Raw genomic sequence first — 13,134 nt, forward strand, 5'->3', positions numbered from 1 at the left:
CTCGATTTAAGATGTTCTGAAGTGTTCTTGTGTCTGCTCTTATACAGATGTTGCACAGTTCCTCGCCAGCACCCGAACCATGCTGAGCTCCCTGCTGGAGAGGTACACCGCTAGTGACATCATCACCAAGCTCAGCAACTCCATCGTCTCTATGGCAACCAGGCAGCTGGTACTGTCTTACCCATACTGCCTCAGTTCAGTCTGTTCTACAGGCCATTTTGTGTAAATTAGATGTTACCATAGTGCGTGTCCGGGTGTGTGTGCGCCCAAGTGGGTGTGTGGGGGTGTGTGTGCCCAAGTGGGTGTGTGGGGGTGTGTGTGCCCAAGTGGGTGTGCTCTTGTGTGAGTGTGTGCTCTTGTGTGAGTGTGTGCTCTTCTGTGTGTGTGTGTGTGTGTGTGTGCTTGCGTGTGTGCTCTTGCGTGCGTGTGTGTGTGCTCTTGCGTGCGTGTGTGTGTGCTCTTGCGCGTGTGTGTGTGCTCTTGCGCGTGTGTGTGTGCTCTTGCGCGTGTGTGTGTGCTCTTGCGCATGTGTGTGTGTGCTCTTGCGTGTGTGTGTGTGCTCTTGCACGTGTGTGTGCTCTTGCGTGTGTGTGTATGCTCGAGCTTGTGTGTGTAAAAATGACAGTCTCTATAGGGTCCTAAATAAAGCATATATTTTGGAATATTGGGGATTTTTTGTAAATGTTGTGACCAAAAATGTTTTTTTTTTTTTTTTTTTTTTTTTTAAATTTTGCAGTACAACTTTGTCAGTTTTTAATGCAGAACACTACTGGGAATAGTGAAACTGTGATCACAGGATTGTTTTAATCTCAGTGAAGACACTTATGTAATGACTTCCTATTAGAGCTGTACTTATGTCAGATGTGTGGGAATAAAAGGGAACTTGGGTGGAATCCTTATTTTGATGACACGTGATAACATGTCACATCTTCACCCAAATCTGCAACAAATGCTTTATTTTAAAACGAATCCAGAATATCGTGATGTGAGCACAAAATGGAGAGACTGACAAATGCCTCAGATGTCTGTATTTGTATCGATCTGCTTTCAGTTTAAAACTATAATGGGTGTAAATTCCAGTACAGCACATCGACCTCAGCTTACACGAATGCTGTTTCACATAACGTGAGTGTGTCATGACCTTTTAACCCCTGTAATGTTGTAGACGATCTTCCTGTTGGAGATGTGCACTCTGGACGTTCCTCACTGCATCATCCTCAGGAGCTGCTTCTCTCTCCTGGAGCTGCTGAAGAAGCTGTCCAACGGTGTAGGAGACTCCTCCCTGGTGAGGGAGATGATTTTATTGAATTTACCTGAATTTAATTGCAGATTAATTACTAGGAAGCAGTAAATGTCAACATGTGGTAATAAAGCATTATTAGTTCTTGCTTAACGAAGCACTGCACTTGTTTACAGGGTGGTGTAGACGGGTGGCAGCACCCTCAGCAGCCGGTGGTGTTGAGGACGTGGCACATGGAGTCCGCTCACAATTACGAGGACAGTAAACACGAGAACACCGTGTTCCTGTGTCCCGGTGCGACGTATTTCGAGGTGGATTTTGACGAACGCTGCGAGACAGAGAAGAGGTACGGGAGATCGATAATTCATAACTAGGGATGCATCAGCGTGTCTCGGCGGCTCAGTAAAAAAGACGACGCAAAAAAAAAGACCTGGATGTATTTTGCAATTAATTAATTAGAGCAAAGCAAACTGAAAATATCACAAGGAAGACTTGTGGAATTGGTACGAGGACTCAGCAGAATTGGTGATCACTAGGGCTTTTCACACTTGGGTCATTCTAAACACCCAGGAGATATCAAGTTTCACATTTTCAGTGATAACCAGCTTTTTTATTTTTATTTATTTTTTTATTATAATTTTTTATTTTTATAAAAATGTATTTATTTATTTATTTTTATTTTGGCTAATTTCTGATATAGATTATTTCTGTCCAGTTTGTCCTGACTTTTGTGGTCATAACTGTCTCCTCTTCGCTCCAATTGACGTGTGTCCTGTCACTATTTGACCCTGCTGGGTTTCTGTACAAAGCTAATGATATGGTAGCTAGTGATACCCCAGGAACAACAGGTCCACCAAGCTGCCACTGCAAGGCCCTTAACCCTCAGTTGCTCAGTTGTATAAAATCAGATACAAATACATGTCTCTAAATTAGGTTTAGGACATTCTTAACCCGGGGTTAAAGCACGGCGTGAATATTCTTCTTAAAATAGATGCCCAGGTATTTACGAACGTGCAGTTCACTTCTGCGAGCACTGAGCCACGCTTACCTCCTTATATCAGGGTGTCAGGGTGCAAACACGTCTATTCGATATCACTATTGCTATCAATGAGTACCGAAAAACATGTCCACTGACTAGTACTCGGTCTGATAAACATGGTATTGATGCATCAAACTTCACATTTTCTTCTGAGAGAATTTCATACGTTATTTGGGCAAAAATCATTCATTAATAAAGTAAAGAAGTCACCACGTTGCTGTCTGTTGAGCAGATTGTACTTTTCTGTCTCGGCAGGTACGACTATTTGGAGTTTACGGACTCCAGAGGAGGCAAAGTGCGCTATGACATGAAAGTTGGCTCTGAGAAGTGGCCAAAGGTGAGCTGGAAGTTTCTCCTGAAATTGAGTTTGTATTGGTTTTTGTTATCTAGATCTGTCATGTTCAATAAAGGTTTATTCTGGCCTGATGAGTAAATATGATATTTACAACAAATAAAAATCATCTCGTGGTTAAACACTGTAATTAAATTAACAGATTTTTTGGGGGGAAATGTATAAATATATAATAAACTCGGAAGCATAAACTCAGTTAATGACAAAACGTGAAACGTCATTCATATTTTGGTAAAATGAGTTTGCCAATGTTTTTTTTTTTGTGTTTGTGTGTATTTTTGTTATTAGAAAGTCACATTTAAAGCAGGCCACCAGCTGCAGTTCCTGTTCCACTCAGACAGCAGTAACACCGAGTGGGGCTACAAGTTCACGGTGACGGCGTTCGGTCTCCCAGACATCAGCGTCTCCTGGATCTCGGACCTGCAGCTCCTCGTGTCGAGGCTGATGGGCCGTCTGGCTTCGCGCACCATGGCGCTCAAATCCACACACGGTACGATCGATATTCTTTTTAACTTATGAGTGGAGATGATCCCAAAATAATTGTATTACTCCGAGTAGATCTAATCCATAACCTACTAAAACACATCGTCATCGTCAGAAATTCCTGCTTCGTTTCGTTCTTTAGTGAAATATTCCACTCGATATATACAGTATATATATACTCCATGACATTGTTTTTGGTTCCTCAGACGTTCACAGTGTGAAGGAGCTTCCTGCGGCCATGATGAACCACGTGATTTCCTCTGCACTGTGGAAGCCCGTGTTCATGCACGGCTTGAGCAGACCGGCCCGAAGCCGAGAGCCTGAACGCTGTGGCGACGACATGCAGCAGGTACAAGTACTCGAAAAAACTGCTCGTTTCATCAAACATCATTTTATTTGTTTACCTTCAACTTGTGAAGTATAACTGAGAATGAGTAGAGAGTTGTTTGTTGGAAGACAAGAATAATCACGAGTGTGTATGTTTTCATTAATCCGTATAAAATGAACTTAAATACTATTCTAGCTCGCTATATGTTATTGCTTTGTTTGTTTGTTGTTGTTTTTTCTAGTCAAGAAAAAAGATGAAACTGAGCAAACACACATTAGATCTTTCACTTCCTCAGTAATGGATTTACTTAATGATGTGTTTGAACACTTGAACACAGTCCATTCACACACAAAACAATCCTAAAGCAAACATGAAGCAGGAGATTAAATTTCCCCTTGGCGATAGATAGTCTTTGCGTCTCTCTGCCCGTCTGTCAAATATGACACTTTTTTGCCGTTTGTCTTCCAGACAAAACTTGTCTCCTCTGGAGATGACCTGGTGGAGTTCCTGGTGGACTTCGCACGCTGGGATCCTTCCGGCGAGTCACATGACGAAAGAGCGGAGCTTATGAGGAACCTCATGCTGTATTGCAAGAAGCAGCTGGTCAGGAGCGAGATTGCTTCGGGGTCGAAGGTCGATCAGGCTGTAAACGCGATCTGGGCGGCTATGATATACCACACCCCAGCTCTTCAGACTTCACTCAGGAACTTTGGTAAAGGATTTTATTGTGAAATGTCCATCCAGGAGCAGGGAGGATGTCAAATCCTCTCCCTTTTCATTCAGAGTTATTATATACAGCAGCATGATGTCAGTAACTTTGCAGAAAACAAACACACACAGATTGTTGTTAACAGATCTGATGCTAACAAATAAAGCATGAGCCTCTGTGCCTTCTGTGTTTATCTGCCCCCTCTGTGTGGCTCTCTTTCTTCTCTTCCAGTGCTAAAGCCGGGGCAGATTGGTGTGTGTGACGACCTCGTGCAGGTCTACATGCTCGCTGATGGCATCAGGACATGGATGGTGAGACTGAGCCGTACTCATTACCGCTCTCTTCATACCAGTGACTCGGCAGTCACTCTGAACTGAAGCGTCTTTGTGTTTTAGTTGGAGATGAAGCAGCGCTCCCTGCTGGTCAAAATGAACGGCTCAGGAGAGAAAGGGGACAGTCAAGGAGAAGTTACACCAGAGTCTTTGGGTTGGTTTTTACTTTAGTTTATGGAGGGGGAAAAAAATAAGAAATAATAAGGAATAAATAATGAGCAAGTGAATCACAAACAAACAAACGTATATAAAGTATTAGCTTGTGAATATTATTATTAGAGATTGCATTTTTGTTTTTTCCCCCAATACTGATAATGAAACTTTGAGTTTAAGTGAGTATTGATACTCGTCTGACTTTTATTTAATTGTTTATTTATTTTTTTTTTTACACTATTTTCAGCTGAAGCACTTAAAAATACTGGGAAAAAATACATATCTAGAACCACAAATTTTCTGCTTTCACTTGAAAGAAAATATAACAAACGGTTACGTAAATAAACAATTTGTTTTTAGAAATAAATAAAATAAAAATCTGTTTTTTTTTTTTTTGTTTGTTTGTTTTTTTTATTTGATGCATTTATTTGTTTACACTAACTTTGTAAGTCCAAAAAACCTCTGTCTATTTCTGACACTCTTTCCATATGTTCTGTCCGTGTCTGTCTGTCTTTCTTTCTCTCTGTCTGTCTGTCCCTCTGTCTCTCTGTCTGTCTCCAGCTGAGATCTGCATCAGTAAGAGTTTGCTGTTGTTCAGGTTCAGCCCCGGTGCTGGCAATGTCTCTGCACCTCCTCTGTGTCCGGATGCGTGTAAACCAGCAGAGAGTCCCGTTGTCCCGGCTCTCCCTCACTCTGCGTCTGTATCAGAAGGTGATTTCCAGGCCTGTCCTTCCTCTTCCTCCCAGAGTCCTACAAGGGCAGAGGCTCAGCATCCTCAGATCTCTGCTTCCTCGGATCTTGCTGCTTCCAGCAGTGCCAGTGCTCAGGGTTCTAGAGGATCCACAGAGAGCCTTCACTCTCAGTGCGGAGAACCCGTGTCCCCGCTGACCTTTTCCCGCAGATTGCCGTTTAGCCGCGGCCGCCTCAGACTGCTCTCCTACCGCTCGATTGAGGAAACGCGTCCCATCCCGTCAGTCAAAGAGAGATTCTTAATCCTCAAACACATCTTCAGCTTCATGAAGGACATGGTGATTAGTGAGAGCAGGTACGCTTTACACTCCACGTTCACGGATCCGAAACAAAACCTCTAACTGTTGATGTGGAATTGCTTAGATATGGGAACGTCTTTAGGACGGAGAGCTTTATGGTGTCTTTTTTATTTTATTTTGTTATTTTTTTTGGTCTACATTTCTTAGTCTTTAACTTCATGACAAAGAGAAATAGAAAAAGGAAGGTCTGTTTTTAATTTTCGGTAGATTTACTCATATAGATGTTTGTAGAATAAGTTTTAATCTCTTGTGGTTTGACTGCTGCTGACATTTATGAGGTATTGCTAAAAAATGCAGCAAAAATGCTTTATATTAAATTTCATTAAACCATCAAAATATTCTGAATACAATTTGTTGAATTATTCATATTTTTTACTTTCGTATGTTTGCATTTTTAAGATACTGTAAATTTTCCAGAACAATTGGCTTAGACACTCTGTGTAATATTTGTGATTGTTTGTCTTGCTGTAATCTGGCTAATTCCTTCCTTCTCCTTCTGCGTGTCTGTGTGTGTGTGTGTGTGTGTGTGTTTGTAGTGTTCTCAAGACTCTAGCTTTAAAAAAGTCCCAGGCTCTGAGTGTGTGTGAAGTTTTAGACGTGGTGCAGCAGTGTTTACTGTCCCTGGGGAATCCTCACCTCTTCCAGGCTCCCTGTATTCTGTTCCTGCAGGAGCTGCTCGCCTGCCAGAAAGACTTCACCAAGTACAACTTCTCCTTTCATTATCATGCACATCTGATTTCTTTTTTCCCCTCTTCCTTAATCCCTTCCTTTGCCTACCATATCTATACTGTATAGCTGATCAACAGCGTGTTTCCCTGTATTTATAAAATCCTTCCGAGATGCTTCTGTGTTCATGCTGAGTGCCCGTATTTGCTGGCGTATCAACCGTCACATTACTACGAACGTAGCGTCATAGCGTAAAATCCATCCATCCATCCATCCATCTTCTGCCACTTATCCGGGTCGCGGGAGCAGCAGTCTAAGCAGTGACGCCCAGACTTCCCTCTCCCCAGACACTTCCTCCAGCCCTTCCGGGGGAATACTGAGGCGTTCCCAGGCCAGCCGAGAGACATAGTCCCTCCAGGGTGTCCTAGGTCCCCGGGGCCTCCTCCCAGTTGGACATGCCTCGGAATTGGAGGTGCTGATTCTCATCCCCGCCGCTTCACACTCGGCTGCAAACCGTCCCAGTGCACGTTGAAGGTCCTGATTTGATGAAGTCAACGGGACAACATCGTCTGCAAAAAGCAGAGACGAAATACTGTGGTCCCCAAACCGGACTCCCTCCGGCCCCCGACTGCGCCTAGAAATCCTGTCCATATAAATAATGAACAGGACCAGTGACAAAGGGCAGCCCTGCCGGAGTCCAACATGCACCGGGAAAAAGTCTGACTTACTGCCGGCAATGCGAACCAAACTCCTGCTCCGGTCATATAGGGACTGTACAGCCCTTAGCAGAGGGCACCGGACCCCATACTCCCAGAGCACCCCCCACAGGTTGCCACGAGGGACACGGTTGAATGCCTTTTCCAGATCCACAAAGCACATGTGGACTGGTTGGGCAAACTCCCATGAACCCTCCAGCAACCTGGTGAGGGTATAGAGATGGTCCAGTGTTCCACGACCGGGACGAAAACCACATTGTTCCTCCTGAATCCGAGGTTCGACTATCGGCCAAATTCTCCTCTCCAGTACCCTGGCATAGACTTTTTCGGGGAGCCTGAGGAGTGTGATCCCCCTGTAGTTGGAACACACTCTCCAGTCCCCCTTCTTAAACAGAGGGACCACCATCCCAGTCTGCCAGTCCAGAGGCACTGTCCCCAGCCGCCACCCGATGTTGCAGAGGCGTGTCAACCAAGACAGCCCCACAACATCCAGAGACTTGAGGTACTCAGGGCGGATCTCATCCACCCCTGGTGCCTTGGCACCGAGGAGCTTCTCAGATACCTCAGGGACCTCAGCTTGGGGGATCGACGAGTCCACAACTGAGCCCTCGGCCTCTGCTTCCTTAGTGGAAGACATGTCGATGGGGTTGAGAAGATCCTCAAAGTACTCCTTCCACCGTCCGAGAATGTCCCCAGTCGAAGTCAGCAGATTCCCACTGTAAACAGTGTCCATGGCCTCACCTTCTCCATGGCCTCACCGAACTCCTCCCAGACCTGGGTTTTTGCTTTCGCAACCACCCAGGCTGAAGCTCGCTTGGCTCTCCGGTACCTATCAGCCACCTCCGGAGTCTTCCGAGCCAACCAGGCTCGATAGGACTCCTTCTTCAGCTTGACCACCGGGTTCGGGGATTGCCGCCACGACAGGCACCGGAGACCTTACGGCCACAGCTCCGAGCGGTTGCGTCGACAATGGAGGTGGAGAACATGGTCCACTCGGGCTCAATGTTTTCAACCTCCCTCGGGATCTGGTTGAAGCTCTGCCGGAGGTGGGAATGGAAGATCTCTCTGACCGGAGGCTCTGCCAAACGTTTGGCTGGAGGTCAGATGAAACAACCACAAAGTCGATCATCGACCTCCGACCTAGGGTGTACTGGTGCCACATGCACTGATGGACACCCTTATGCTTGAACATGGTGTTCGTTATGGACAAACTGTGGCTAGCACAGAAGTCCAATAACAGAACACCACTCGGGTTCAGGTTGGGGGGGCGTTCCTCCCAATCACGCCCCTCCAGGTGTCACTGTCGCTGCCCATGTGAGCGTTGAAGTCCCCCAGTAGAACGACGGGTCCCCGGTCGGAGAACTTTCCAGCACCCCTCCCCGTAAGTGCAAATAACAGTGAGAGACCTATCCCCAACCCGAAGGCGCAAGGAAACTACCCTCTCGTTCACCGGGGTGAACTCCAACACATGGTGGCTGAGCTGGGGGGCTACGAGCAAGCCCACACCAGCCCGCCGCCTCTCACCGCGGGCAATTCCAGAGTAGTAAAGAGTCCAGCCTCTCTCGAGGAGTGGGGTTCCAGAGCCCAAGCTGTGCGTGGAGGCGAGCCCAACTATTTCTAGTCGGTATCTCTCAACCTCCCGCACCAGCTCAGGCTCCTTCCCCCCCAGCGAAGTGACATTCCACGTCCCTAGAGCCAGATTCCGTGTCCGGGGATTGGGTTGCCGAGGCCCCCGCCTTCGACTGCCACCCAATCCACAATGCACGGGCCTCTTACGGTTCCTCCTGAAGGTGGTGAGCCCACAGGAGATCGGCCCCACGTCGCTCCTTCAGGCTGAGCCCGGCCGGGCCCCATGGGGTAAGACCCGGCCACCAGGCGCTCGCATGCGAGCCCCAACCCCGGGCCTGGCTCCAGGGTGGGGCCCCGGTTGCGCCATACCGGGTGACATCACAGACCTTGTTTTTACGTTCCTCATAAGGGGATTTGAAAGCGTAAAATGATCTTTATTAATCCAGGTCCAGGCCGAGCGGCACTTGGATTTTAACGAATGACGCATAAACAGCCGCTTCTAAGTGTTTCGTTTCGACCGCAGAATATGGTGTGATAGTGTAAAAGGTCGTAGCGTGTATCTTTTCTAATGACATCACACATCTCATCAGTATTCGCATTTTAATATTAGACCTCCTTGTCTTTTTAGTTATTTCTCCCAGTTGTCCGGCTGTGGACCGGATCTGAAGGAGCAGGTCAGGTCGTCCTACCATCAGCTCATCCGCATGCTCGTAGAAGCCGTGCAAGGATTCAGCAAGCTCGGTGACAAGTAAGATGGCTTATTTATTTTTTTAAGGATTAAAGTAGCTTATGTGCTTATACAACCTGATTTAGCTTATTTGTTGTAAATATGAAAGAAATACTGATTTGGGTGATAACAGAAGACGATAACTGTCCACAAGGGAGAGCTTTTGAAAAGAAGTCTTTGTTTTTGTGTATTAAGTTTCAGCACAAGTGTATTTTATCACTAATTGTTCAGTTTATCTGTGAATGTTTTTCTTTTTTTTTCTTTTCTTTTTTTTTAATGACCAGAATTTTTTTACGATCTGACGGAAACTCATTGAACTTGTGTAAGAAACGCTTACTATAAAAGAGTGAGTGAAAGAAAGTATGTATGTGAGAGAGAGTGAGAGGGTGTGTGTGAGAGTGTGTGTGTGTGTGTGTGTGAGAGGGTGAGTGTGTGTATGCGAGAGGGTGAGTGTGTGTATGTGAGAGAGAGAGTGTGTGTGTATGTGAGAGAGAGGGTGAGAGTGTGTGAGGAGAGGGAGTGTGTATGTGAGAAAGAGAGAGGGAAACAGTGTTCATGCTCTTTAGCAGTAACTGATGGCTGTGATAGTGGCAGGGTGTGTGTGTGAGGGTGTGTTTGTGAGAGTGTGTGTGTGTGAAAGAGAATGCATAAAGTTTGATATGTTTTATGGTTGTATTTGTTTCTAATGAAGCTCTACCTTTGTGCCTCAGGGTGCTGTTGCCAGCGTTGTCGTGTGTACAGACGTGTCTACTTCACCTGCTGGGGATGAGCTGGGAAGTTCAAGACCTGCCTCTTTTTGAAGACATCAAGTTACCTGATCTGCTGCTCACCATGTCTCAGGAGAACATCAGCGTACATGACATCGCCATCAGGTGTGTGAACCCCTTTGCTAAAACCCAGAAATAAGTCACTATACTGCAGCGCCAAACCGATTTATGATTAAACCGATTAAATAACGAATCCGTTTTCTTTACTGTAACTTGTTTTTAAGCCCATGTGCCAGACTACAGTGTCCTTAACATCCACTGATTTCTACTTTCTCGTCTCTCTGTCGTCTCCGCAGTCAGTGGACAGAAGAGGACGAGATCTCCGACTACGAGAGGAACACGGAGTGGATGGACGAGTGCATGGACGGCATGTTTGAGAAATGGTTCGACAAGATTTCCCAAGCCTCAGCAGAGGAGAAGAGAAAGGTAGACACACCTGAACACACAAAGCAATGCTAATGTTCATGCAGGCAGCGTTTTTGCCATGCAAAATCGCATTTTCTTTTTTTTGACAACTAGTTAAAAATACAGAAAATGTGTGTCAAGAGAAAGCTCGGAAGGTTTCTAGCTTACAGAAACCGCAGCGTTATAATAAATTTGAACGACCAGAGCAATCGAAAGCATTGTGAAGCTTTTTCTAGCTAACGGACATCCTGTTAAGAATAATATTAAGAAAAATGGCCCTTAAAATGCGTCCCAAAAATGTCTCTTGAAGCAGAGAGTCTCTTTATCTTGACTCGGTAAACACGGAGAAAATGTCAACACCTGTTAGAATTCCACAGCTCGAGCCAGACATAAGCTCTTAGTAAATATTTACAAGGAAATCAACCTCACACTTAGCAAACTTGCCTTTTCACTCTACACAAATCTCCTTTTTTTTTTTGAACAGCATAACACAAACCTTTCCATGGAAAATGCCGCACATCCACTGGTGTTCTTTTAGTGAGCTAGAAATCACAAATACACACTAAGGAGTATTTCCATGAGCTCATTCTGATCAGCGACTGAATAAACTCCATTTGCTTCATTTTTTTTTTGTATAGCACTTTTAACAGTGGACATTGTCACAAAGCAGCTTTACAGATATATATATATATATATATATATATATATATATATATATATATATATATATATATATATATATATATCTCAATCGATTCAGGATATGAATTAGACGTTTACGTTTACGCTAATGAGCAAGTGACGGTGGGAGATGACTTGAAGAAACCATAAACCCCTCCTCATCAGAGTAGAGCACCGTAGAGCAGGGGTGTCAAACTCAAATTCACAGTGGGCCAAAATATAAAACTGAGATAAAGTCACGGGCCAAACTGAATATTTATTGAAAAATTAACTGCAACTGATATGTAATGTTCAACCTTTTTCATATGGAAAAAACTTTGGTTTTGCTTGAACACAGGATTTGAAACAACCAGAGCTTGATATTATAAACACATAAGAAATTAAATTTGAAATAAAAGACACATCAGTGGTGTTCATTTCTTATTTAAATAAATAAAATAAATGACGCCTCTCACTGGATCATTTTAAGCTCCTTTTTGAAGTGTTTTTTTTTTGAAAAACCAACAACAAAACAACCAAAAATAATAATTTCATTCAATGAAAATCCAACTTTTCGACTAGTGTCTTCTTATGTTATATTCTTTCGTTACAGACACGTTAGCTCCGTTAGCACACAAGACAAACAGGTCTGTCCTTTATTTTCGTGAACAGATAATCTGCCTCCCATCTGTCTTGAAAGCTCCTATTGTCCATCTTTCGTTTGGCCATTTTTGTGGAGGGTGGAGTTAACTTGCCCGATGTGACTGTAGCATGGTTGTTAACGACTGTCAACAGAGAATGAGGGGTGCTTGCTGTTCGTGACTACGCGTCAACACAGTGGCAAGGCATTCTGGGATTTGTAGTATTAGCGGAGCATGCGGCTAGCCAGCTGTAATGCACATTTGATATGATCTCGCTGGCCAAATTTGGTGTAATTATATTTGGCCCGCGAGATCATATCAAATGTTTGATATGGATGTTTGATATTTGATATCATATATGTTTGATATTTGATACCCGCGAGATCATATCAAATGTTTGATATGGATGTTTGATATTTGATCAAATGTTTGATATTGGACCCGAGTTTGACACCCCTGCTGTAGAGTGTGATTATAAATCATTTCCCATCTAGAGCTGTTTACTATATGATCAAGTGTAATTATCTAACCAGGAAATTTCATTCAAGTTGTGAGCGACTCAGTGAGCGACTCAGTGAGCGACTCAGTGAGCGACTCAGTGAGCGACTCAGTGAGCGACTCAGTGAGCGACTCAGTGAGCGACTCAGTGAGCGACTCAGTGAGCGACTCAGTGATTTATTGAGCGATTCAGTGAGTGAATCAGTGACTCATTGAGTGATTCATTGAGTGACTTAACGAGTGACTTAACGTGACTTATTGAGCGATTCAGTGATTTATTGAGCGATTCAGTGAGTGAATCAGTGACTCATTGAGTGACTCATTGAGTGATTCATTGAGTGACTTAACGAATGACTTAACGTGACTTATTGAGCGATTCAGTGAGCTATTCAGTGAGAGATTAAATGAGCGAGTCAGAGAACGAGTCAGTGAAACTTTGAACTAAAGCAGTTTACTGATTTATAATACATGCATACATTTCTTACTCTGCATGTTTGTGTCTAAATTCTTGCATCCTTTGCTTTCTGCAGATGCACATGTTCATCGCTCGCTACTGCGATCTGTTGAACGTGGAGATCTCGTGTGATGGGTGTGAGAGAATCGCTCCTGGACACCGCTACCGCTGTCTGCAGTGCACCGACATGGACCTGTGCAAGACCTGCTTCCTCAGTGAGCCTCTTAAATCTCCATGTAAAAGCATGAGCGATGTGTCGCTAGGATGTTTTCTAACCCTTGGTTGTTACTTAACAAAGAAATCAGTGAGACTGCTGCAAGAAGGACTGTTTATAAATAACAAAGAC

At 44.4% G+C, this 13,134-nt stretch overlaps 1 protein-coding gene across 2 annotated transcripts in view; it reads left to right on the top strand.

The window, feature by feature from the left end:
• zzef1 (zinc finger, ZZ-type with EF hand domain 1) overlaps positions 1-13,134 on the top strand; it is a 57,272-nt gene that overhangs the window by 18,549 nt on the left and 25,589 nt on the right. For both annotated transcript variants that reach the window (XM_060862486.1, XM_060862488.1), the window contains exons 20-34: positions 48-169; positions 1,166-1,285; positions 1,417-1,586; positions 2,535-2,616; positions 2,920-3,121; positions 3,321-3,463; positions 3,911-4,154; positions 4,383-4,462; positions 4,547-4,637; positions 5,198-5,681; positions 6,222-6,386; positions 9,265-9,384; positions 10,074-10,235; positions 10,427-10,556; positions 12,865-13,003. In XM_060862486.1, the coding sequence (XP_060718469.1) occupies positions 48-169; positions 1,166-1,285; positions 1,417-1,586; positions 2,535-2,616; positions 2,920-3,121; positions 3,321-3,463; positions 3,911-4,154; positions 4,383-4,462; positions 4,547-4,637; positions 5,198-5,681; positions 6,222-6,386; positions 9,265-9,384; positions 10,074-10,235; positions 10,427-10,556; positions 12,865-13,003 (2,454 nt within the window). The remainder of the gene's footprint in view (positions 1-47; positions 170-1,165; positions 1,286-1,416; positions 1,587-2,534; positions 2,617-2,919; positions 3,122-3,320; positions 3,464-3,910; positions 4,155-4,382; positions 4,463-4,546; positions 4,638-5,197; positions 5,682-6,221; positions 6,387-9,264; positions 9,385-10,073; positions 10,236-10,426; positions 10,557-12,864; positions 13,004-13,134) is intronic.

The sequence above is a fragment of the Tachysurus vachellii genome, chromosome 26, assembly GCF_030014155.1.
Source record: "Tachysurus vachellii isolate PV-2020 chromosome 26, HZAU_Pvac_v1, whole genome shotgun sequence".
In the NCBI taxonomy this organism is placed as follows: Eukaryota; Metazoa; Chordata; class Actinopteri; order Siluriformes; family Bagridae; genus Tachysurus; species Tachysurus vachellii.